Source organism: Hemitrygon akajei, chromosome 1, assembly GCF_048418815.1.
Source record: "Hemitrygon akajei chromosome 1, sHemAka1.3, whole genome shotgun sequence".
Taxonomy (NCBI): Eukaryota; Metazoa; Chordata; class Chondrichthyes; order Myliobatiformes; family Dasyatidae; genus Hemitrygon; species Hemitrygon akajei.
The window spans coordinates 68,487,116-68,514,246 of NC_133124.1; the positions used below are offsets into that span (position 1 = coordinate 68,487,116).

The 27,131-nt window shown below is 50.0% G+C and overlaps 1 protein-coding gene across 1 annotated transcript in view; it reads right to left on the reverse strand.

The window, feature by feature from the left end:
* sspo (SCO-spondin) overlaps positions 1–27,131 on the reverse strand; it is a 288,864-nt gene that overhangs the window by 215,970 nt on the left and 45,763 nt on the right. The window contains exons 18-27 of the mRNA XM_073052198.1: positions 26,254–26,510; positions 23,370–23,504; positions 22,208–22,410; positions 21,455–21,582; positions 17,293–17,402; positions 15,486–15,629; positions 15,109–15,205; positions 10,682–10,851; positions 7,365–7,601; positions 4,601–4,843 (exon numbers count right to left, since the gene is read on the reverse strand). Coding sequence (XP_072908299.1) covers positions 4,601–4,843; positions 7,365–7,601; positions 10,682–10,851; positions 15,109–15,205; positions 15,486–15,629; positions 17,293–17,402; positions 21,455–21,582; positions 22,208–22,410; positions 23,370–23,504; positions 26,254–26,510 — 1,724 coding nt within the window. The remainder of the gene's footprint in view (positions 1–4,600; positions 4,844–7,364; positions 7,602–10,681; positions 10,852–15,108; positions 15,206–15,485; positions 15,630–17,292; positions 17,403–21,454; positions 21,583–22,207; positions 22,411–23,369; positions 23,505–26,253; positions 26,511–27,131) is intronic.

Here is a 27,131-nt window from a genome sequence, read left to right on the forward strand (position 1 = left end):
ACACATCTTTAAAGCAGAAGGACAGGGTGGGATTCTCCCCGAGCCTACGGATGATCAGACACATGTTTAAAGCAGGAAGGACAGGGTGGGATTCTCCCCGAGCCTATGGATGATCAGACACATCTTTAAGGCAGAAGGACAGGGTGGAATTCTCCCCGAGCCTACTGATGATCAGACACATCTTTAAAGCAGAAGGACAGGGTGGGATTCTCCCCGAGCCTACGGATGATCAGACACATCTTTAAAGCAGGAAGGACAGGGTGGGATTCTCCCCGAGCCTACGGATGATCAGACACATCTTTAAAGCAGAAGGACAGGGCGGGATTCTCCCCGAGCCTACGGATGATCAGACACACGTTTAAAGCAGATGGACAGGGTGGGATTCTCCCCGAGCCTACGGATGATCAGACACATCTTTAAGGCAGAAGGACAGGGCGGGATTTCCCCGAGCCTACGGATGATCAGACACATGTTTAAAGCAGAAGGACAGGGTGGGATTCTCCCCGAGCCTACGGATGAACAGACACATCTTTAAAGCAGAAGGACAGGGTGGGATTCTCCCCGAGCCTACGGATGATCAGACACATGTTTAAAGCAGGAAGGACAGGGTGGGATTCTCCCCGAGCCTACGGATGATCAGACACATCTTTAAAGCAGAAGGACAGGGTGGGATTCTCCCCGAGCCTACGGATGAACAGACACATGTTTAAAGCAGGAAGGACAGGGTGGGATTCTCCCCGACCCTACGGATGATCAGACACATCTTTAAAGCAGGAAGGACAGGGTGGGATTCTCCCCGAGCCTACGGATGATCAGACACATGTTTAAAGCAGGAAGGACAGGGCGGGATTCTCCCCGAGCCTACGGATGATCAGACACATGTTTAAAGCAGGAAGGACAGGGTGGGATTCTCCACGAGCCTACGGATGACCAGACACATTTTTAAAGCAGGAGGACAGGGCGGGATTCTCCCCGAGCCTACGGATGACCAGACACATTTTTAAAGCAGAAGGACAGGGTGGGATTCTCCCCGAGCCTACGGATGATCAGACACATGTTTAAAGCAGATGGACAGGGTGGGATTCTCCCTGAGCCTATGGATGATCAGACACATCTTTAAATCAGAAGGACGGGGGGGGTTCTCCCCGAGCCTACGGATGACCAGACACATCTTTAAAGCAGAAGGACAGGGTGGGATTCTCCCCGAGCCTACGGATGATCAGACACATCTTTAAAGCAGAAGGACAGGGTGGGATTCTCCCCGAGCCTACGGATGATCAGACACATCTTTAAAGCAGGAAGGACAGGGCGGAATTCTCCCCGAGCCTACGGATGATCAGACACATCTTTAAAGCAGAAGGACAGGGCGGGATTTCCCCGAGCCTACGGATGATCAGACACATCTTTAAGGCAGAAGGACAGGGTGGGATTCTCCCCGAGACTATGGATGATCAGACACATCTTTAAGGCAGAAGGACAGGGTGGGATTCTCCCCGAGCCTACTGATGATCAGACACATCTTTAAGGCAGAAGGACAGGGTGGGATTCTCCCCGAGCCTACTGATGATCAGACACATCTTTAAAGCAGAAGGACAGGGTGGGATTTCCCCGAGCCTACGGATGATCAGACACATCTTTAAAGCAGAAGGACAGTGTGGGATTCTCCCCGAGCCTACGGATGATCAGACACATGTTTAAAGCAGAAGGACAGGGTGGGATTCTCCCCGAGCCTACGGATGATCAGACAAATGTTTAAAGCAGGAAGGACAGGGTGGGATTCTCCCCGAGCCTACGGATGATCAGACACATCTTTAAAGCAGAAGGACAGGGTGGGATTTCCCCGAGCCTACGGATGATCAGACACATCTTTAAAGCAGAAGGACAGGGTGGGATTCTCCCCGAGCCTACGGATGATCAGACACATGTTTAAAGCAGGAAGGACAGGGTGGGATTCTCCCCGAGCCTACGGATGATCAGACACATCTTTAAAGCAGAAGGACAGGGTGGGATTCTCCCCGAGCCTACTGATGATCAGACACATGTTTAAAGCAGAAGGACAGGGTGGGATTCTCCCCGAGCCTACGGATGATCAGACACATGTTTAAAGCAGAAAGACAGGGTGGGATTCTCCCCGAGCCTACGGATGATCAGACACATGTTTAAAGCAGAAGGACAGGGTGGGATTCTCCCCGAGCCTACGGATGATCAGACACATGTTTAAAGCAGAAGGACAGGGTGGGATTCTCCCCGAGCCTACGGATGATCAGACACATGTTTAAAGCAGCAGGACAGGGTGGGATTCTCCCCGAGCCTACGGATGATCAGACACATGTTTAAAGCTGGAAGGACAGGGCGGGATTCTCCCCGAGCCTACGGATGATCAGACACATCTTTAAAGCAGAAGGACAGGGCGGGATTCTCCCCGAGCCTACGGATGATCAGACACATCTTTAAAGCAGAAGGACAGGGTGGGATTCTCCCCGAGCCTACGGATGATCAGACACATCTTTAAAGCAGAAGGACAGGGTGGGATTCTCCCCGAGCCTACGGATGATCAGACACATCTTTAAAGCAGAAGGACAGGGTGGGATTCTCCCCGAGCCTACGGATGATCAGACACATGTTTAAAGCAGGCAGGACAGGGCGGGATTCTCCCCGAGCCTACGGATGATCAGACACATGTTTAAAGCAGGAAGGACAGGGCGGGATTCTCCCCGAGCCTACGGATGATCAGACACATGTTTAAAGCAGGAAGGACAGGGCGGGATTCTCCCCGAGCCTACGGATGATCAGACACATGTTTAAAGCAGGAAGGACAGGGCGGGATTCTCCCCGAGCCTACGGATGATCAGACACATGTTTAAAGCAGGAAGGACAGGGTGGGATTCTCCCCGAGCCTACGGATGATCAGACACATCTTTAAAGCAGAAGGACAGGGTGGGATTCTCCCTGAGCCTACAGATGATCAGACACATCTTTAAAGCAGAAGGACAGGGTGGGATTCTCCCCGAGCCTACGGATGATCAGACACATCTTTAAAGCAGAAGGACAGGGTGGGATTCTCCCCGAGCCTACGGATGATCAGACACATCCTTCAAGCAGGAAGGCAATGGGAATATGGCACAGTGGGTAGAGCCAGTGTTTCACAGCACCATGGACCAGGTTTGATCCTAACTAATGCTGACTGAGTGGAGTTTGCGCAGTCTCCCTGTGACTGTGTGGGTTTCCCCGGGTAGATGGAGTGAGCTTCAGCAGTGGGTCTAAATTCAGGACTTCTGGGAAGGAAGGGAGGAGATTACTGGGGCATTGACGATGATCTTTGTGTCCTCACTGGCCACAGGAATAGTAGCAGCATATTGGAGAGTGGTAAATATTACTCCTTTGTTCAAGAAAGGCGATAGGGATAACCCTGGGAATTATAGACTAGTGAGTCTCCTATCAGTGGTGGACAAACTTTTGGAGTGGATTCTTAGAGACAGGATTTACAAGCATTCGGAGAAGCGTAGCCTGATTGGGGATCGTCAGTATGGCTTTGTGAGCATCAGGTCATGCCTCACAAGTCTGATTGAATTCTTTGAAGAACAAAACAAATTGATGAAGTAGAGCAGTGGATGTAGTGTATATGGAGTTTAGGCTCACTCAGAAAGTCCAGGGAATCCAGGGAAACTTGGGTGTGTAGATTCAGAAGGCAAAGGGAAGTAGTGGATGGAGTGCATTCTGCCTGGAGGTCAGTGACCAGTGATGTTCCACAGGGATCTTCATTGCCCAAGGGACTGAGTTCAAGAGCCGCAAGGTAATATTGCAGCACTATAAAGCTCTGTGTTCTGTTCTGTTCTCCTCTCCTTATTACAGGAAGGATTAGAAGCTTTCGAGAGGGTGCAAGGATTTACTGGGATGCTGCCTGGATAAGAGAACCTCTCTTATGAGAATAGGTTAAGCGAGCTAGGATATTTCTCTTTAGAGTGAAGAAGGATTAGAGGTGATTTGATAAGAGGTGTACAAGATGATAAGGGGGATGGATAGATTGGGCAGCTCGTGATTTTTCCCAGGGCAGTAGTGGCGAATACCAGAGAAGGGGGGCAAGTTTATGGTAGATGTCAGAGGAATTTTTCCCCCCCCCCCCCACATAGAGTAGTGGGTCCTTGGAACACACTGCTGGGGTGGTAGAGACAGTTACTTTAGGGAAGAAAAATGATGTGCTGGGTAGGAGGGAAGGGTTAAATTGATCTAGGAGTAGATTAAACAGTGAAAGAGCTCGGCATGACTTTGATAATTTTGTACTAAAATGGACTTCGTTTTATTCTGTTGTAATTGTGTAAAAATGTGTATCATTTATGTTTATGTCTCTTTATGTTTCTGTTTATATTTCTCTTTATGTTATGTATTATGTTTCTTTACTGCTTAAATAATGCCATGTGCCTGCCGTACTGCTGCAGGTAAGCTTGTCCTTGCACCAGGGCCTACACGTAGTTGTGCTGATGGCAATAAACTCGACACTGACTCTGAAGGAGGTGTGAGGTAGAAAGTGAGCAGGTGCAAGAGTCCTGTTTCTATCTGATTCATCTCCTACCCTCTTCCTCTCACCACTGTCGGAACTCACCACAGATGTCTATGTCTTCGTCAGAGCGATCCGCGCAGTGCGGGGCCCCGTCGCACAGCAGCTGGTGTTGGATGCATTGAGTGTTGTCTGCGCACTGGAAGTCGCCCAACCCACACGTCCTGTTGCAGTGTTCCTCGTCACTTCCATCAGCACAATCCAGCTCATGGTCACACACCCAGCCCCATGGTGTGCACTCACCACTCTCACACTGGAACTCATAATGGCGGCACGTTGGAGGTGGAGCTGGGGAGACAGATCAGGAAACCTCACACACCGCGCTGCGGAGACCAAAGTGCCCAATCACAAGCCGGCAGTTCAGAGTACACACCGAACCCAAGGTGCTTTTAGAGTCATGGTGAGTGTACAAGCAAATAGGCCATTCACCCATCCTCCATGTGTCCATCTTCTGAATGAAAAAGTTGCCCCTCAGCTTCCAATGACATCTCTCCTCCCACCCAACACCCATGCCATCTAGTTCTAATTATCCAATCAGCTAACTCTCCCTGGTTCCCTCATGATCTTGACTTTCCAAAGCAGCCAACCCAACCACGTGGAACTTTATCGAAGGCCAGATGGAAATCCATATAAACCATGTCTACCAACCTGCCCTCATCGTTGGTCTTGGATGCATTAGCAAAAAACTCAATCAAGCTTGCAAACATGATATCCCACACACAAAGCCATGCTGATTATCCCTAATCAAACCTTGTCGCTTCAGATACACGTATATCTACTCCTTCAGAATCCTCTCCAGAAACTTACTAACCACAGATGTTGGGCTTACAAGGTCTATAGTTCCCAGGTGTTTCTTTGCAGACTTTCTTAAATAAAGACCTTAAGACCTTCACTACTGCTAAGTCTGCCAGCTTTTCACTCATGGCAAGTGATGATGCATCTATCTTAGCCAGGGCTCCCACAATTTCTACTCCAGCAGCCCCCCCCCCCCCCCTCCACTGTTGGACACAGTGGTGAAGAAGCTTTCTTAAGCACACAAGAAATTATGCAGAGGCTGAAGTCCAAAGCAACATGAGCAAAATGCTGGAGGAACTGAGCAGGTCAGGCAGCATCTACGGAAATGAACAAACAGGCAACGTTTCAGGCCAAGACCCTTCTTCAGGACCGGAAAGGAAGAGGGAAGATGCCAGAATAAAAAGGTTAGGGGAGGGGAAGATAGATGAAGTGGACTGGGTGGGAAAGGTAAAGGGCTGAAAATGAAGGAAACTGATACGAGAGGAGAGCGGACTACAGGAGAAAGGGAAGATTTCTTGAGGCACTAAGTACAAGAGTTGTAACTTCATGTTACAGCTTTACAAATCATTAGAGCACACTTGGAGACTGTATACAGTTCTGATCACTTCGTTATAGGAAGAATGTGCGGAAGTGCATCCCCAGGACACTGCGTGGGATGGAGAGCTGAGGTGGACAGCTGGGTTTGTTCTCACCACAGTGACTATACAGAGGTTTATAAACTTAGGAGGACGTAGGTAGGATAGATAGTTACATTTTTTCGCCAGGGAGACTAGAATGGGAGAGAACAGTCTATGATGACAGGGCACTCATTTAGAGGTAATCTGACCATCAAGTGTTATTTGGAATGAGTTGCCAAAGGAGGTGGTGGAGGGAGAAGCAAAGACAACATTTCAAAGGCCTTGGACAGGGTCTTGGATAGGAAAGGAATGGAGATGGGTTAAGGACCTCACTGGTCGAGGGACTGGGGGAAGGAGAGACCCCAATCACATTGACCCTGGACCTGGGAATGTCTGTGAATAGCCGTGGCAAACAGAGACATGGATCCTGAGCAGGGAGTGGGAACAGACTGAATAAATATCGTTTGGATTCAGTCTGGACTCTAACCTGTGAGATATTCAATATGAGCCCAGTGTCGTGAACATCAACCGCAAAGCAAAATCTGCAGGATGTCTGAAATAAAACCAAGACAGACAGACCTCACTGTACTCCACGTACTGCAACCCGTGTGCCATCTGCCCATATATATGTCCATACATATACACTGTACACACACTGTACCATGCTTACTCTCCATATGCACAGCACACACACTGCATGCCACATACTGCCTGTACTCACAGTGTACACAGTACACTCTGCACTGCCTGTACTCAGTGTACACAGTACACTCTGCACTGCCTGTACTCACAGTGTACACAGTACACTCTACACTGCCTGTACTCACAGTGTACACAGTACACTCTGCACTGCCTGTACTCAGTGTACACAGTACACTCTGCACTGCCTGTACTCACAGTGTACACAGTACACTCTGCACTGCCTGTACTCACAGTGTACACAGTACACTCTGCACTGCCTGTACTGTGTACACAGTACACTCTGCACTGCCTGTACTCACAGTGTACACAGTACACTTTGCACTGCCTGTACTCACACCTCAGAGATTAATCTACGAATGTGTTGAATGGATACAAATTCTCATTGTCCAATTTACATTACACCAGTGCACCAACGCTGATTTGACACCCACTGAGTGGGCAAAGCCAGCCCTGTTACACCCTCCCTGGGCATTATACACTCCCAGTGCTCCACTCAGCAATATTCAAAACCACCTCTAGGCCAGAGTTGACCAGCGCAATGTCTGAATAACCTGCTGAGTGTCGACAGTGATTTGCCACACACATCTGTCAGTCCGCAGCCTCACTGAGAGCTTGTGGACTGGGGGTGCAGGGCAGTGGTCAGCATGAGCAGCCGGACATGCTGTGGAACTGCTGAGACTGGAGTCAGTACATACCCGTTGAAGGACACATCAGCTCATCCAGCCCCGGATCGCAGTCCTCAGTCCCGTCACAAAGCTGCTCCTTCTGCAGGCATCTCCCGTCTGGACACTGTAGCTGTCCTGTTCCACACACACACCCACGTTCATCACTGAAGTCTGCACAGTCATCGTGTCCGTCGCATTTCCGAGCGTAGTCGATGCAGCGACCTGTCCCACACTGGAACTGTCCCACTCCACACGGGGACCAGCAATCTATAGGGAGGTACCACATCACCAGCTTTCTCACAGCAGCCTACCGAGGGTACCCCAAACCCAGCTCCCACTATACCAGCAAGGGTATGTGCAGCTGTGCAGGTAAAACCACCGTCCTGACTCGGAAACACATTGACATTCCTTCATCAGCACAGTGTCTAAACCCAGGCACTCCCACCCTGACAGCACAGTGCGAGAGCGTTCACCGGGGACAGCAGTGGCTCCAGAAGGTGAGGGTTGTGGCTGAGCTGGGGGGTGGGGGGTGGGGGCAAGGGTGTGGTTGGGTCAGGGGTGAGGGGTGTACTGCAGGGCCTTACTGGGAGCCAGCAACACCTTCTGCACATTGACTGAGCACCCAGAATCTGCATTCTCTCCCACCCCCTCTTGTTCAGCAGAGTGGAATCACTGCATCTGCTCATGGTTCTGAGTGCACAAATCCTCCTGCTGCGTTGTTAGAACAGAGATAACTCTGCTCTGGAGAGAGGAGAGGAGGGGCGCAAGATGACAAGTTCAAGCCCTGAGTGGCCTCGACCTCACCCTGTGCTGGGGATGGAGCAGACCTTCATCAATACTCCAACACGCTTTACTCAGCTTGACTTCCCTGTCTCACAGGACAGTAAGACATTTTTTGGTAATTCCACAAATCTACAGGAATCCTGGGAACCGGGGCAACAAGGTTACATGGAGGGAGGGAACCATAGCTCTGGTGATGTGAGGGGGAAGAGTAGCAGTGTGTTGGGAAGGGGATAGGGAGTGAGGATGGGGAAGGTGGTGAAGGATGGAGAGGAGGGGAAGGGGAGGGAGGGAAAAGTGGGCAGGGGAGAGAGGGAAGGGAAAGAGAGGAGATGGTGGAGTAGGGGAGGGTGAGGGGCGAGGGGGAAGAAGCAAGGGGGAGATATTGGCAGTTTTACCAGGCTGAGCCTCAGGGCTGAATGAGCTCTCCATGGGTCAGCCCTGGGGATGTGTGTATGGATGCCTGCGCTCTCCATGGGTCAGCCCTGGGGATGTGTGTATGGATGCCTGCGCTCTCCATGGGTCAGCCCTGGGGATGTGTGTATGGATGCCTGCGCTCTCCATGAGTCAGCCCTGGGGACACGTGTATGGACGCCTGCGCTCTCCATGGGTCAGCCCTGGGGATGTGTGTATGGACGCCTGCACTCTCCATGGGTCAGCCCTGGGGATATGTGTATGGATGCCTGCGCTCTCCATGGGTCAGCCCTGGGGATGTGTGTATGGATGCCTGCGCTCTCCATGGGTCAGCCCTGGGGATGTGTGTATGGATGCCTGCGCTCTCCATGAGTCAGCCCTGGGGACACGTGTATGGACGCCTGCGCTCTCCATGGGTCAGCCCTGGGGATGTGTGTATGGACGCCTGCACTCTCCATGGGTCAGCCCTGGGGATATGTGTATGGATGCCTGCGCTCTCCATGGGTCAGCCCTGGGGATATGTGTATGGATGCCTGCACTCTCCATGGGTCAGCCCTGGGGATATGTGTATGGACGCCTGCACTCTCCATGGGTCAGCCCTGGGGATGTGTGTATGGACGCCTGCGCTCTCCATGGGTCAGCCCTGGGGACACGTGTATGGACACCTGCGCTCTCCATGGGTCAGCCCTAGGGATGTGTGTATGGACACCTGCGCTCTCCATGGGTCAGCCCTAGGGATGTGTGTATGGACACCTGCACTCTCCATGGGTCAGCCCTGGGGATGTGTGTATGGACGCCTGCGCTCTCCATGGGTCAGCCCTGGGGACACGTGTATGGACACCTGCGCTCTCCATGGGTCAGCCCTGGGGACACGTGTATGGACACCTGCGCTCTCCATGGGTCAGCCCTAGGGATGTGTGTATGGACACCTGCACTCTCCATGGGTCAGCCCTGGGGACACGTGTATGGACGCCTGCACTCTCCATGGGTCAGCCCTGGGGACACGTGTATGGATGCCTGCGCTCTCCATGGGTCAGCCCTGGGGACACGTGTATGGACGCCTGCGCTCTCCATGGGTCAGCCCTGGGGACACGTGTATGGACGCCTGCGCTCTCCATGGGTCAGCCCTGGGGATGTGTGTATGGACGCCTGCGCTCTCCATGGGTCAGCCCTGGGGATGTGTGTATGGACGCCTGCGCTCTCCATGAGTCAGCCCTGGGGATGAGTGTATGGATGCCTGCGCTCTCCATGGGTCAGCCCTGGGGATGTGTGTATGGATGCCTGCGCTCTCCATGGGTCAGCCCTGGGGATCTGTGTATGGACGCCTGCACTCTCCATGTGTCAGCCCTGGGGAGGTGTGTATGGATGCCTGCGCTCTCCATGGGTCAGCCCTGGGGATATGTGTATGGACGCCTGCACTCTCCATGGGTCAGCCCTGGGGACACGTGTATGGACGCCTGCACTCTCCATGGGTCAGCCCTGGGGACACGTGTATGGATGCCTGCGCTCTCCATGGGTCAGCCCTGGGGATGGACGCCTGCGCTCTCCATGAGTCAGCCCTGGGGAGGTGTGTATGGACGCCTGCACTCTCCATGGGTCAGCCCTGGGGATGTGTGTATGGACGCCTGCGCTCTCCATGGGTCAGCCCTGGGGATATGTGTATGGACGCCTGCACTCTCCATGGGTCAGCCCTGGGGATGTGTGTATGGACGCCTGCGCTCTCCATGGGTCAGCCCTGGGGATATGTGTATGGACGCCTGCACTCTCCATGGGTCAGCCCTGGGGATATGTGTATGGACGCCTGCACTCTCCATGGGTCAGCCCTGGGGATATGTGTATGGACGCCTGTGCTCTCCATGGGTCAGCCCTGGGGATGTGTGTATGGAAGCCCGCACTCCCCACAGGTCAGCCCACCCTCTCCATGTGGCACACAGTACCTGACTCATCAGACTGATCAGCGCAGTCCGCATGTCCGTCACACACCCGCTCGGCAGCAATGCACGGCCCTGTGTCACAGCGGAACTCTTCCTGTGCACAGTCAGGTACAGGGCAACCCCTCTCGTCCGAATAGTCACTGCAGTCTGGCCAGCCGTTACATCGCTCCCGCTGGGAGACACACTGGCCACTGGTGCATTGGAATTGCCAGGGCTCACAGCTGGACACACAGAGCTCATCAGAACCATCCCCACAATCATCCTCATTGTCACAGAACCAGGACCTGGGGATACAGCGGCCGGAACCACACTGGAACTCCGAGTCCGTACACAGAGAGATCTCCTCACACGGGCCACCCACACACACCCAGTCTGCAGCTTGGCACGTACTGTAGAGGGGGGAGGCAGAGAGAAAGGGAAGGGGGGAAGAATCCGTAAGACCAGAAGATATAGGAGCAGAATTAGGCCCACCAAGTCCTCTCCACCATTCCATTCTAGCTGATTTATTATCCCTCTCAACCTCACTCTCCTGTCTTCTCCCACTTCACTGATCAATATCTCTATATCCAAAGAAACATCGCAGGTCCTATGATGTAAGGAGGGTCGCTGATGAAGCAGCTGAGGGTGATGGTGCCAAGGGCACTTGCCCAAGGGACTGTAGCTCCAATTACAGCCTCTCTCTGAGCAACTCAGGGTGGCACAGTAGAGTACTGGTTAGCACAACGCTTTACTGTACAACTCCCTCCACTGTTTGTAAGGAGTTTGTACATTCTCCCCAGTGGGTTTCCTCCTCCCACAGTCCAAAGACGTACCAGTTGGTGGGTTAATTGGTCATTGTAAATTGTATCGTGATTAGGCTAGGGTTAGATCAGGGGTTGCCGGGTGGTGCAGCTTAAACAGCCAGAAGGGCCTATTCTGCACTACATCTCAATAAAAAATAAATAAAATAACTCGAACCCATCAGTGTCTCATTCAGTCAGCATGGGAGGGGAGATAGGGTGAATGAGTGAGGGGAGGGGAAGGAATGGAGGGGGAGGGCGTAGTTTATCATGCACTTTCAAGTACCTCAAAACTCACTCTGACACTCCTGAATTGCCTGCATACTGCTGGTGTCTTCCATAGCAAAGACTCTTGCAAAATACTTATTCAGTTCATCAGCCATTTCTTTGACCCCATTACCACTTCTCCAGCATCATTTTTCAGCAATTCAATATCCACTTTTGCCTCTCTTTTACATCTTATACAGTGGCATGCAAAAGTTTGGGCACCCCTGGTCAAAATTTCTGTTACTGTTAATAGCTAAGTGAGTAAAAGATGACCTGATTTCCAAAAGGCATAAAGTTAAAGATGACACAGTTCTTTAATATTTTAAGCAAGATTACTTTTTTATTTCCATCTTTTATAGTTTCAAAATAACAAAAAAAGGAAAAGGGCCCGAAGCAAAAGTTTGGCCACCCTGCATGGTCAGTACTTAGTAACACACCCCTTGGCAAGTATCACAGATTGTTAACACTTTTTGTAGCCAGCTAAGAGTCTTTCAACTCTTGTTTGGGGGATTTTCACCCATTCTTCCTTGCAAAAGGCTTCTAGTTCTGTGAGATTCTTGGGCCGTCTTCCATGCACTACTCTTTTGAAGTCCATCCACAGATTTTCAATGATGTTTCGGTCAGGGGACTGGGATGGCCATGGCAAAGCCGTCAGCTTGCGCCTCTTGAGGTCGTCCATTGTGGATTCTGAGATGTGTTTAGGATCTTTATCCTGTTATAGAAGCCAACCTCTTTTCACCTTCAGCTTTTTTTTTTACAGATGGTGTGATGTTTGCTTCCAGAATTTGCTGGTATTTAATTGAATTCATTCTTCCCTCTACCAGTGACATGTTCCCTGTGCCATTGGCTGCAATGCAACCCAAAGCATGATCAAACCACCCCCGTGCTTAACAGTTGGGGAGGTGTCCTTTTCTCAAAATTCTGCACCCTTTTTTCTCCAAACATACCTTTGCTCATTGCAGCCAAAAAGTTCTATTTTAACTTCATCAGTCCACAGGACTTGTTTCCAAAATGCATCAGGCTTGTTTAGATGTTCCTTTGCAAACTTCTGATACTGAATTTTGTGGTGAGGATACAGGAAAGGTTTTCTTCTGATGACTCTTCCATGAAGGTCATATATATGCAGGTGTCGCTGCACAGTGGAACAGTGCACCACCACTCCAGGGTCTGCTAAATTTTCCTGAAGGTCTTTTGCAGTCAAACAGAGGTTTTGATTTGCCTTTCTAGCAATCCTATGAGCAGTTCTCTCGGAAAGTTTTCTTGGTCTTCGAGACCACAACTTGACCTCCACCGTTCCTGTTAACTGCCATTTCTTAACTACATTACAAACGGAGGAAATGGTTACCTGAAAACGCTTTGCTATCTTCTTATAGCCTTCTCCTGCTTTGTGGGCATCATTTATTTTAATTTTCTGAGTGCTAGGCAGCTGCTTAGAGGAGCCCATGGCTGCTGATTGTTGGGACAAGCTCTGAGGAGTCAGGGTATTTATAAAGCTTTGAAATTAGCATAAGTCGGCCTTTCCCAACGATGATGGTGAACAAGCCATAGCCCTAACAAGCTAATTAAGGTCTGAGACCTTGGTAAAAGTTAAGAGAGCTCAAATTTCTTGGGGTGCCCAAACTTTTGCATGGTGCTCCTTTCCTTTTTTCACTCTAAAATTGTACAAAACAAAAATAATACACTAATCTTGCTTAAAATGTTGAAAAGAATGTTTCATCTTTAACTTTATGACTTTTGGAGATCAGTTCATCTTCTACTCACTTAACTATTCACAGTAACAGAAATTTTGACCAGAGGTGCCCAAACTTTTGCATGCCACTGTATATCTGAAAAAATCTTTTGGTATCTCATTTATATTATATTGACTAGTTTACCTTCATATTTCATCTTTATCCCCTTATTGCTTTCTTAGTTGCCATCTGTTGGTTTTTTTAAAATGTTCCAATCGTCTTGCTTCGCAACAGTTTTTGCTATATTATATGCCCTCTCTTTTGCTTTTATATTCTCCTTGACTTCCCTTATCAGCCATTGTGGCCTCATCTACCTTCAGAATGCTTCTGGCTTCTTCTTCTTCTTCCTTGGGATTTCATGATCCTGCATCTCCTGAATTATTCCCAGAAACTGCAGCCATTGCTGCTTTTGTCCCCTTCCAATCACGTTGGCCAGCTCCTCTCTCATGCCTCTGTAGTTATTTTTACTCAATTGAATATTGATACATCCAATTTTAGCTTCTCCCTCTCAGATTACAGGGTGAATTCTATCATATTATGGTGATCATTGCCTCCTCAGTGTTCCCTTAGAGTCATGGAAAAGAACAGCACAGAAACAGGCCCTTCGACTCATCTAGTCCTTGCTAAGCCAGTTAAACTGCCATCTACCTGCACTGCAAACCCTCCATCCATGTCCCTATCCAAACTTCTCTTAAACGTTGAAATCGAGCTCACATGCATAGCCTGTGCTAGCAGCTTGTTCCATACTCTCATGACCGTTTGAGTGAAGAAGTTTTCCCTCAAGTTCCCTTTAAACTTTTCACCTTTCACCCTTAACCTATAACCTCTACTTGCAGCCCCACAACTTCAGTGGAAAAAGCCTGCATGCTTTTTACCCAATCTATGCCCCTCATAATTTTGTATACCTCTATCAAACCTCCTTTCAGTCTTCTACATTCCAAGAATAAAGTCCTAACCTATTCAATCTTTCCATATAACTCAGATCCTCCAGACCCAGCAACATCCTGGTAAATTTTCTCTGTGCTCTTTCAATATTATTTACATCTTTCCAGTAGGTAGGTGACCAAAACTGCACACAATACTCCAAACTGGGCCTTATACAACTTCAACATAACATACTTTGATTTATGAAGGCCAATGTGCCAAAAGCTTTCTTTACAACCCTATGAATTTGTGACGCCACTTTCAATGAATTATGGACCTGTATTCCTTTACCAGCTGGAAAACCTGGTTCATTACCCAACACCTAATCCAGAACTACCTTTTCCCTAATGGGCTCAATCACAAGCTGCTTTCCAAAACCATCTCATACAGATTCTACAGATTTCTTCTCTTGGGATCCAGCACCAACCTGATTTTCCAAATATTCCTGACATTTAAAACCCCAAGACCATTGTAACATTGCCCTTTACATGCCTTTTCTATTCTGATTGTAATTTGTACCCGACATTCTGGTTACTATGGAGACCTGTACATAACTCCCATCAGAGTCTTTTTACCCTTGAGGGTTAGGGGAGAGAGTGGGGAGGGGAAAGAGAGAATATTCTTTAGCTCACAATTGATATCATAGTGAAGCCGTGTGGTTACTTAGGGTGGGGGAGGGGAGCTCCACAGTCACTTGGGGTGGGGTTGAATGCCCTGTGGTCACACTGTCAATGACTGCTTCCAGTGCAGGAACCTCATCAGTTCCTGCAGCCCTGGATTATCTCTGCCCCTTCAAAGTGGGGTTACAACTCCATGGTCTCTCAGGGTCAAGGATGGAGTACCGTGGCCACTCGGTGTTGGGGGGGTTGCAGCACTGTGGTCACTCAGTAAAGGGGAGGGCTCCGTAGTCATGGAGGTGGGGTTATAGACAGCAATGGATACTCACCAGTTCCTGCAGTCCTGGGAGATCTCTGTCCCCTCAGGAAAGGCAACTTCACCCCAGTAGCAGGGGCAGCTGGTGGGATCAATGCAGCTCCCCGAGTCTGTGGAGGCAAATACCGGCGTCAGAGCAGTGGAGGATCTCCTGGGAGGGGGACTGTCTGGAGGGACAATGTTTGGAGGGGGGAGGTTGGGGATGGGGTTCAGTAGTGTCTTTGGGAGGGAGTGGGGCAATATTTAGGGAGGGGCAGGAAGGGGAAGTAGTGCAGTGTCCAGGAAGGGAAGGGTGTAATATCTAGGGGCAATGACAAGGGGAAGTGTCAGGGTCTGGAGAGAGGGGAGGGGGAGTTTCAGATGTAGCGAAGGCAGGTGTCTCACCATCACACACAGTTCCCTCGGGGCAGAAACATCCTTCAACACACGAGAGTGAGGGGCAGCGAGTGTCGGCCCCCCCAGCCCTGTCAGCACAGCTCTTCTGGCACGGGGCACCACAGGCTTCGTACACCTTCCCCTTCTCACACTGCAGGGCTGCACAAGACAGGATATCAGACCCCAGAAAAAAAGGATCTGGTGTACCCAACCCCCAAAACACCTAGTCCCTGTACACCCTACAGAAAAACCCCAACCAACCAAACTGCTTACCCACACACCACCAACCAATTCATCCTTCTGTTCTCAAAACCCCACCAACCAATCCCCATCCACCCCCAACCCACTGAACCCCCATCAACTCACCCCCTCTCCCCAACCACACAAACCACCCAACTCCAACTCACTCCCCTTTGCTCCCAAAACCCCAACCGGTCAACCTCAACCAACCGAGCCCCATCCATCCTCAACCTACTGAACTTCATCAACTCACCCCTTCACCCCAACCAACGAACTCCTACATCCCCAACAACCCTAACCAACTCACCTCTGACCAACACACCCCAAACTCACCCCATCCACCCCCAAAGCACTGAACCCCTCCACCCCAATCAGTATAACTCCTCAAATCCAAACAGCTCCAAACTACCTCCCCCACCCTGGTCAACAACCTGCCTTGGGACTCTCTTTAATCCTGTTTGATATTCTATGGCCCTTTGACCCTCCAAGTTCCTTGTTCAATTTCCTTCCTTTACATGCCTCTAGGATCCTGTCTAATTGGCACTTCCTTGCCCCTACATATTCTTCCTGTAAGACCAGAAGACAGGAGCAGAATTTAGGTCATTCAGCCCATCTAAACCACTCAGCCTTTCAATCAGATCTGTTTTTTCAACCCCATTATGCCACCTTCTCCCCTTATCCTTAACCCCCTTAGCAATCAAGAACATACCAATCTCTGCCTAAACACACCTAATGACATGACCTCCACCCACCTCTGAGGCAATGAATTCCATAGATTCACACCCTCTGGCTGAAATTTTTCCTCATCTTAGTTTTAACAAGACATCCCTTTATTCTGAGGTTGTGTCATCAGATCCTTAACTCTCCCATTATTAGAAACATCTTGTCCTCATCAATTCTATTCAGGCCTTTTAGAATCTGACTGGTTTCAATGAGATTCCCTCTCTTTCTAATGGAGCTCCATCAAGTGCAGACCCAGAGACATCAAACACTCCCCATGGGTTAAGCCTTTCATTTCTGGGATTAATCTTGTGAACCTACACTGGAGCCTTTCGAGGCTGGTGCATCCTTCCTTACATAAAGGGCCAATTTTCTTTGAGACTAAACTTATAATATCTCTTATCATCACCAGTCCATGAACTTTGGTGTCCATATCTCCATACTCACAGGAACATGCTGCCCAAAGCTCTAACCAGCTGACTCCCACACATTAGATATGGACTTGTCCCTCTAACAGCCACTCCCAGTCTGTACTGTCTGACCCCACTTTCCCTTCACACATCCATTGATTGACTCAACTCCCCTGGAACGTCTCACATTCAGGACCATTTACAACAGCCAATTAACCTACTTTGGGATGTGGGAAAAAGCTGGAGGACCCCGGGGAAGCAGTTAGAACATGCAAACTCCACATAGGCAGCACCTGTGGTCAGGACTGGAGCTGTAAGGCATCAGCACTACCCACTGTGCCACCGAGCCTCCCTCAAATTGACTACTTGCCTCTGAGTCTCCACCATGGGAAGGTGCACGCCCCTCAAGTAACACCACGACAAAAGACCTTACCCCATTATAGAGTACTTACGGCAGAGATCCTGTGTCCGCCAGCGGACATAAACTCCTCTCTTGTTGCACTCTTCAGCGTAGGCGGCGATGGCCGTGCACAGACACTCGCAGTCCCCGCCTGAGTCACATCTGCAGGATTGATCCAACATAGGTCATCGGCATTAACACAAGTACCAGCACCAACACCACCATTACTGAGAACAACACCGGCGCAGGCAACAACACCATCATCGACATCAGTATCAACGCCGTCACCATCATTGACACCAGCACCAGCAGCACAGCCACTGACACCAGCAACAACACCATCAATAACACCGACACCAGCAACACCACTGTCATCGACACCAGCACCAGCAACATCATCGTCATTGATACCAGCAACAGCACAGCCACTGACACCAGCAACAGCACCATCAATAACGCTGTCGTCGACATCAGCAACACCGTCATCAACACCAGATATTGACAGACACCAACACCAGCAACAACACCGTCATCAACACAGACACCAGCAACACACAGATATTGACATTGACACCAACACCAGCAATAACATCATTATTGATACCAGCAACAACACCGTCATCAACACTAACACCAGTAACACAGCGATTGACACTGACACCAACACCAGCACCATCATTAACACCAACTCCAGCAACAACACCATCATTGACATCAACACCATCAATAGTGTTAGTGAAGCCAGAAACAGGAAAATCATACAATTTAAGGAGTTGCTGTTGGAGGGAGGGCTTCAGATCTTTGGGCTCTCTTCCAGAGAATGTGGGACCTGCACATAAGAGATAGTTTGTTCCTAAACTGAGGGAGGATTAATATCCGAGAAGGAAGGTTTGCTAGTGCTGCCCAGAGGTGGGGGGAGTGTAGTTTAACCTAGAGTTGCAAGGGGATGGGAACCAGAATGCCAGAACAAATAGTAGAGTGGTTATGGAGACAGATGTTGTTAAGCCCTCAGACAAAGTCAGAAAGCAAAATGTTGAGTATTGAGTTGCAGATATTTCAATGCAAAAAGTACTGTAGAAAAGGCAGATAAGCTCAGGGCATGGATCAACACGTGGAATAATGATATTGTAGCCATTAGTGAGAATTGGTTGCAGGAGGGTTAGGACTGGCAGCTCAATATTCTGGGGTGCCGTTGTTTTATACGTGATGGAGTGGGAGGGATTAAAGGGGGAGCAGTGGTGCTACTAATCTGGGAAAATGTCACAGCAATGCTCAATCAGGACAGACTGGAGAATTTGTGTAGCGAGGCTTTATGGGTGGAACTGAGGAATAAGAAAGGTATGACCATGCTAATGAGGCTATATTATAGACCACCCCAGTCCCAGGGATTTAAAGGAACAAATTTGTAGAGAGATTGCAGAATATTGCAAGAAACACAAGGTTGTTATAGTAGGTGATTTTAATTTTCTACATATTGACTGGTATTACTATACTGTAAAGGGACTATGTGAGATAGAGTTTGTCAAATGTGTTCAGAAAAGTTTCCTTAATTAGCACATAGTAGTCCCAAGGAGAGAGCTTGTGATACTTCATCTCCTATTAGGGAATGAAACAGGGCAGGTGACAGAAGTTTGTGTAGGGGAATACACTGCATCTAGTGATTAAAATAGCATTAGTTTCAAGGTAATTATAAAAAAGGATAGGTCTGGTCCTTGGGTTGAGATTCTAAATTGGAGAAAGGCCAGTTTTGAAGGGATCAGAAAGGATCTGGCAAGTGTGGATTGAGAGGCTGTTTTCTGGCAAAGGTGTACTTGGTAAGTGGGAGGCCTTCAAAAGAGAAATTTTGAGAATAGAGAGTTTGTACATACCTGTCAGAATAAAAGGCCAGGATAACAGATTTAGGGAACCTTAGTTTTTGAAAGGTATTGAGGGCTTGTTTAAGAAAGTAAAGCAGATGTATAGAATGTATGGGCAGGTAGAAACTAATGAGGTACTTGAGGAGAATAAGAAATGCAAGAGAACACATAAGAAAGGAATCAAGAGGCATGAGGTTGCCCTCGCAGACAAGGCAAAGGAGAAACCTAAGGCTTCCACAGATATGTTAAGAACAAAATGATTGCAAGGGACAAAATAGGCCCTTTGGAAGATCAGAACAGAATGCATGGAGCCAAAAGAGATGGGCAGATCTTAAATGGATTTTTTGCCTCTGTACTTACAGGGGAGTCAGATATAGAAGTGATGCCAAGCAACAGCGAGGTCGTGGACCCGATTCAGATTACAGAGGAAGAGGTGTTTTCTGTCTTGAGGTAATCAGGGTGGACAAATCCCTTGGGCCTGACAAAGTGTTCCCTCTGACTCTGTGGGAGACAACTGCAGAAATTGCAGGGGCCCTAGAAGAGATACTTAAATCACCCTTAGTGACAGGTGAGGTACCAGAGGATTGGAGGATAGCTAATGTTGTTCCGCTGTTTAAGAAAGTCAAGAATAAACCAGGAAATTATAGGCCGGTGAGCCTGACATCAGTAGTGGAAAAGTTATTGGAATGTATTTTAAGAGACCGGATATATGAGTATTTGGACAGATATGGATTGATTAAGGATAGTCAGCATGGTTTTATGCGTGGTATGATATGTCTAACCAATCTTGTAGAATTTTTAGAGGATGTTAACAGGAATTCTGATGAAGGCAAGGCAGTGGATGTTGTCTACATGGACTTTAGCAAGGCACTTGACAAGGTCCTACATGGGAGGTTGGTCAAAAAAGTTCAGCCACTTAGCATGCAAGATGAGGTAGTAAATTGAAGTAGAGCTTGGTTTTGCCGGAGAGTAGCAGTAGATGGTTACTACTACTAGTAGTAACTAGTAGCACTAGTTGACAGAACAGTCAACTGTCAGGAGTTGACTGACAGGACAACTCCTGTCAGTTGACAGGAGGCCTGTGACTAGTGGAATGCCACAGGGATGAGTGCTGGGTCCGTTATTGTTTATCAACTATCAGGATGAAAGTGGAGGCACGAGGTCGTTAAGAAAGCTTTTGGCACATTGCCCTTCAAAGCATTGAGTACAGGGTCTCGGCTCGAAATGTCGACTGTACTTCTTCCTATTGATGCTGCCTGGCCTGCTGCATTCCACCGGCATTTTGTGTGTGTTGCTTGAATTTCCAGCATCTACAGATTTCCTCGTGTTTGAGTACAGGAGTTGGAATGTTATATTGCAGTTGTATAAAACACTGGTGAAGCCTAATTTGGGATATTATGTGCAGTTATGGTCGCCTACCTACAAGTCAGATGTAAATAAGGTTGAAAGAGGACAGGGAAAATTTTCAAGGATGTTGCTGGAACTTGAGGACCTGAGTTATAAGAAAAGATTGAATAGGTTAGAACTTTATACCGTAGAACGTAGAAGATTGTAGGAGATTTGATAGAGATATAAAAAATTATGAAGGGTGTAGATAGAGTAAATGCAAGCAGGCTTATTCCACTGAGGTTGGGTGAGACTACAACTAGAGCTCATGGGCTAAGGGTAAAGGTGAAATGTTTAAGGGGAACACGGGGGGAAACCTCTTCACTCAGAGGGTGGTCAGAGTGTGGAACGAGCTTGAATGTGAATTTGATTTCAATATTTGAGAGAAGTTTGCATAGTTACATGGATAGAAGGGATATGGAGGGCTATGGTCCAGGTGTAGGTCGACGGGACTATGCGGCTCAAATTCTACAGCACAACTGGATGGCCAAAAGGGCCTGTTTCTGTACTGTAGTGTTCTATGACTCTAACAATACCAGCCCTAACACCAGCACTAGCAACAACACTGTCATCGACACCAACACCAACACCAGCAATACAGTCATTGACACCAGCAATAACACCATCATCAACACCAGCACCAGCATAATTGATACCAACAACACCATCATTGACACCAGAAACAACACCGTCATCAACACTGGCATTGACGCCAGCAACACCACCATTATTGACACTAGCAAAACCATCATTGACACCAGCAAAACCATCATTGACACCAGCAAAACCGTGATTGACACCAACACCAGCAACAACGTTATCGACACTGCCATCAGCAACACCGTTGATACCAGCGACAACACCAGCAACACTGTCATTGATACCAACACCAGCAACTACACTGTCATTGACACTGACACCAGCAACAACTCTGAGGTTGCTCACTTTCAGGGGTTGTTTGGGAACACTCACCCGCAGGCATCGAAGACGCACCAGTGATAGAAGGGCTGGTGAGGCACCTCAGGGTGACAGGGCTGGAACAGGGACTGGCTGAGGATGCTGCAGCGTTTCCGCGCCCACATCACACGGTGTGGGTTCTCCTGAGGGGTTGAGGGGACAGAGTGTTAAACACCAATGATCCAGTCTCTGGTCCAGACCAGCACACGGTGTATTACAAAACACAGCACACAGACACGTTAACATGGGCACATGTGAGACATTCCACAAGGGAACAATCATTCTCCTGCACATCTTCCCCAAGTACCAAGCACATCACAGTCCGTAGTAACAGGGAGAGTGAAACAGTACAGGCCCCTGTAACGGTGGAAGAGTCAGAAGGCAGATCCCGTTTTGGGGGGGTGGGGGGGAAAGGAGACAGGATATGCCCTGGTAATGGGGGAAGGGAAGCAGGATGGACCCTTGTAGTGGGAGGAGACACAGTATAGACCGCAATAATTCCTTCCCCATTACATGGTCACACAACAGACCCTGTAATGGGGAAGGAAACAAGGTGGAATGGAAAAGACCCCAGACTTTTGGAAGTCCCATTGAGAACATACGGTGTACTCAAAGTGTCTAGTCCTCCATTTAGTCTCTATCCTTCTGAGTTTATCCAGCCATCCAGACCCAGGAAGATTGGTTTGGGTAGACACATTTCCCGTGCCCTAAGACCTCACACGGGAAGGAATCACTGTGCGACAGTGACTGGCAAGGGGAACTACGTACAGAGCAAGGTTGGTGGGCATCTTCACCCTGAACTTCGGGACAGGTCTGGCTGACTCGCCATGAATTCCCAAAGCGGACCGCCGTTGCTTCCACAATTCCCTGCCGCGTCATGAAGTCGTTCTCCGTGTCCCCATCGAAGTTACCACACAGCCCACTGACGCGACCCTGGTACCGAGGCTCCAGTCGCACGTACACACGTGTTCCTGAAGAGAAAATGCTGCAGTGAGACACTAATACATTACTCCCTCCCTAACAATCCCACTCACACTGTCTTACACAAACACAGGTGTACACTCTGACTGCTTTGCCATGCTTGCATTCCGTACACTGAGGAGTCATGTTGCTGCTATATAAACCATTGGTCAGGCCACACTTGGAGTATTGCATGTAGCTCTGGTCAGCCATTACAGGAAGGATGTGGAGAGGGTGCAGAACCCCCTCACTAGGTTGCTGTCTGGATTAGAAAGTGTGAGCTACAAGGAGAGGTTGGACAAACTTGGGTTGCTTTTTCTGGAGAGCCTGAGGGAGACCTGGCAGAAGTTTATAAAATTATGAGAGGCAGTGATCAGCAGAATCTTTTTCCCAAGGTGGAAACAGAGTACTAGAGGACATGGGTTTGAAGTCTGAGGGAGAAAGTTCAAAGCAAATAATCAAGGTATGTTTTTCTGGTGGGTGCCCGGAAGGCACAGCAGGGGGAGGTGATGGAAGCAGATTGGACAGAAATTAAGAGGTTGTTACACACATGGACAGGCAGGGAATGGAGGAATACTGGGTCTGGCTTGGACTGGCATCGTGGTTGGGGCAGACATCATTAGCAGAAGAGCCTGTTCCTGTTCTAAGTTCTCTCGAACACGTTGTGTGTGTGTGTGTGTCTGTCTGTCTACATGCACATTCACTTTACTGCATGCGCTCTCGCACCCCCAAACACGTGCGCTCCCTCCCACACACATGGGCACTTCCTCGTGGTGGTTGCTGACTAAGGGTGGAGAATCTTTGGAAGTTTCTCGGGTAATTACACTGGAAGTGAATACTAAGTGAGTAATGGGTCTCAGTGGTCACAACAATTCCACTCGATGACCAGTAACACAGCTAACACTTGTCCCAATGTGGTAACAGTGCCCACAATCAGAACACCCCAACTCATCTCCCATTGAGTACTCACCCCCATCCCAGAGAACCGCCAGTCCCAGGTGTGAGACCACAGCCACAAAGAGGCCGGCCTGGTGCAGAGAGAGGCCACTGCCACTGTAGTGTTTGGGAACTTTCACTGCAACACCATTCACCGTCACGTCCTTCCCTGTGGGCATGACACATGGTATGACACAATGCTTCAGTTATACTGGCTGCTCTCCTTCCCTCATTCACCTCCCCACCTTCCCTCCTAATCTCCCTTTCCCTCACTCACCCCCTTCCCTCCTAATCTCCCCTTCCCTCACTCACCACCTTCCCTCCTAATCTCCCCTTCCCTCGCTCACCCCCTTCCCTCCTAAACTCCCCTTCCCTCGCTCACCCCCTTCCCTCCTAATCTCCCCTTCCCTCACTCACCACCTTCCCTCCTAATCTCCCCTTCCCTCACTCACCACCTTCCCTCCTAATCTCCCCTTCCCTCACTCACCACCTTCCCTCCTAATCTCCCCTTCCCTCACTCACCACCTTCCCTCCTAATCTCCCCCTTCCCTCACTCACCACCTTCCCTCCTAGTCTCCCCTTCCCTCACTCACCACCTTCCCTCCTAATCTCCCCCTTCCCTCACTCACCACCTTCCCTCCTAATCTCCCCTTCCCTCACTCACCACCTTCCCTCCTAATCTCCCCTTCCCTCACTCACCACCTTCCCTCCTAATCTCCCCTTCCCTCACTCACCACCTTCCCTCCTAATCTCCCCTTCCCTCACTCACCACCTTCCCTCACTCACCAACTTCCCTCCTAATCTCCCCCTTCCCTCACTCACCACCTTCCCTCCTAATCTCCCCTTCCCTCACTCACCACCTTCCCTCCAAATCTCCCCTTCCCTCACTCACCACCTTCCTTCCTAATCTCCCCTTCCCTCCTAATCTCCCCCTTCCCTCACTCACCACCTTCCTTCCTAATCTCCCCTTCCCTCACTCACCACCTTCCCTCCTAATCTCCCCTTCCCTCACTCACCACCTTCCCTCCTAATCTCCCCTTCCCTCACTCACCACCTTCCCTCCTAATCTCCCCTTCCCTCACTCACTTCCTTCCCTCCTAATCTCCCACTTCCCTCACTCACCACCTTCCTTCCTAATCTCCCCTTCCCTCACTCACCACCTTCCTTCCTAATCTCCCCTTCCCTCACTCACCACCTTCCCTCCTAATCTCCCCTTCCCTCACTCACCACCTTCCCTCCTAATCTCCCCCTTCCCTCACTCACCACCTTCCCTCCTAATCTCCCCTTCCCTCACTCACCACCTTCCCTCCTAATCTCCCCCTTCCCTCACTCACCACCTTCCTTCCTAATCTCCCCTTCCCTCACTCACCACCTTCCTTCCTAATCTCCCCTTCCCTCACTCACCACCTTCTCTCCTAATCTCCCCTTCCCTCACTCACCACCTTCCCTCCTAATCTCCCCTTCCCTCATTCACCACCTTCCTTCCTAATCTCCCCTTCCCTCACTCACCTCCTTCCCTCCTAATCTCCCCCTTCCCTCACTCACCACCTTCCTTCCTAATCTCCCCTTCCCTCACTCACCACCTTCCTTCCTAATCTCCCCTTCCCTCACTCACCACCTTCCCTCCTAATCTCCCCTTCCCTCACTCACCACCTTCCCTCCTAATCTCCCCTTCCCTCACTCACCACCTTCCCTCCTAATCTCCCCTTCCCTCACTCACCACCTTCTCTCCTAATCTCCCCTTCCCTCACTCACCACCTTCCCTCCTAATCTCCCCTTCCCTCACTCACCACCTTCCCTCCTAATCTCCCCTTCCCTCACTCACCACCTTCCCTCCTAATCATTCACCTTCCCTCACTCACCCCCTTCCCTCCTAATCTCCCCTTCCCTCACTCACCCCCTTCCCTCCTAATCACCCCTTCCCCATTCTCATTATTTTCCCTCCTAATCCCCCACTTTTCCTCCTAATCTCCCCTTCCCTCCTTCCCACTCCCCTAATAACCCCTCTTTCTCTGATCCTCACCTTCCCTCCTAATCCTCCTTCCTGCCCCCACTCCCCTCCTTCCCAATCCCCCCTTTGATCCTAACCTCCTTCCTCCTATTCTCAACACTCCCTCCTTCCCCCACTCCCCACCTTCCCTCTATTCCCCACGTTCCCTCCTTATCCTCCCCCTCCTTCCCCCACTCCCCACCATCTCTCCTTCCCCCTACTCCCCACTTTGCTCCTAATCCCTCCTCCTCCCTCTTTCCCAACTCTCCCCCTCCTCCCCTCCCCTCTTTTCCTCCCTCCATGCAATCCTCCCAACCCCACCTAGCCTCCTTCAGCATTTCACCATCAACCCTCACCCTCCACATTTCCTCCCTCTGTTCTTCCTTGAAGTTTTGCCATCCAAACCGACCCGCCAGTAACTTCCCCGACCTCTGAGGCCCTCCAGACTTAACCTCCCAACTTCTGGGACACCGACCCTTTGGAATCCAAAGAGTTGTCAGTGACACCGTACAATGCAGCACACCCCACCCTTGTCACCCCTCCCACCTACTCACCCTTCTCACTCCCCCTTCAGCCCTTAACCCAGCTGATGCTCGATCCTCTGCCCCTCACCTCACTGCCCCAATCCCTCATACTTCTCACTCCCACCGACTTCCCACCCATGCTCTGTGCCCTCTTAACCCCCCACCCACCTCATTGCTCACTCTAAATCCTCCTGACCCTGACCCCCTCAGCCTCTTCTGTCCCCGAACCGTTCTCCTCGACTCTCCCACCCACACCTCTGCCATGCTCACACTCCTCACCTACTTTACCCCCTCCACCCTTCACCCCAAATCCTTGATCCCCTGCCCACAACCTCATCACCTTCCTCACAACCTCACCCCCAACCCCTGCTGACAGCTCGACACCCCTCCCCCTACCCCCTCACCTCTCAGCAGATGAACCACGGTGGTGCCAATTACCACAGCGACGGACTTGGTGCAGGTGACGCGGCTGGTCCCACAGGGCACGTTCTCGGCTGTGACGGTGAAGAGGCCACTCTGCTCCTGGACCATCACATACTCGCAGTCTCCCAGGAAGGTGAACATGCGGCCGTCGAAGGTGAGGTAGTGGGGATCTCCCGTCGCCAGGCACAGCCCCGCACACGGCTCCCGGGTGCACCACCACCTCCGCACCCTGCACACGCTGCACCAAACACAGGCCGGGGTTAGCGGGGAAGAGACCCACCTACTTCTGAAGCAGCCCAACTTGGCATCAGTACCCAGGGTCCGAGGCTGCAGCAAGATTTGTGACCAGATTTTAGGGCTATGGGGCCCACTCCAGCAGCCTGAGACAGGGGACAGCTCCCAGAACCAAGAATGGGACAATCACTGTGATGCTGCAGAGAGGTGTGGACATAGTTCAACATATCAAGGGAACCAGCCTCCCCTCCATGGAGTGTGTCAACACTTCTTGTTGCCTCAGTAAAGCATCTTGCATGATCAAAGACCCCACCACCCCAGACATTTAACCTTCTCTCCCCAATGGCAGAAGATACAAAAGCCTGAAAGCACACACTACCAGCTTCTACTCTGCTGTTATAAGACTTAGTTCCCTGGTATGATAAAATGGACTCTTGGCCTCACATCATGTTGTCTACCTCCACTGCACTTTCTGTCACTGTTACTCTTCATCCTGCTCTGTTACTGTTTCCCCTTGTACACCGTAATGAATTGATCTGCATCAACAGTAGGTGAGACAAGCTTTTTAATCTGTTACAAATGAGGAGCAACTCTGATGGGCAGAAGGATACAGAATCGCCAATGC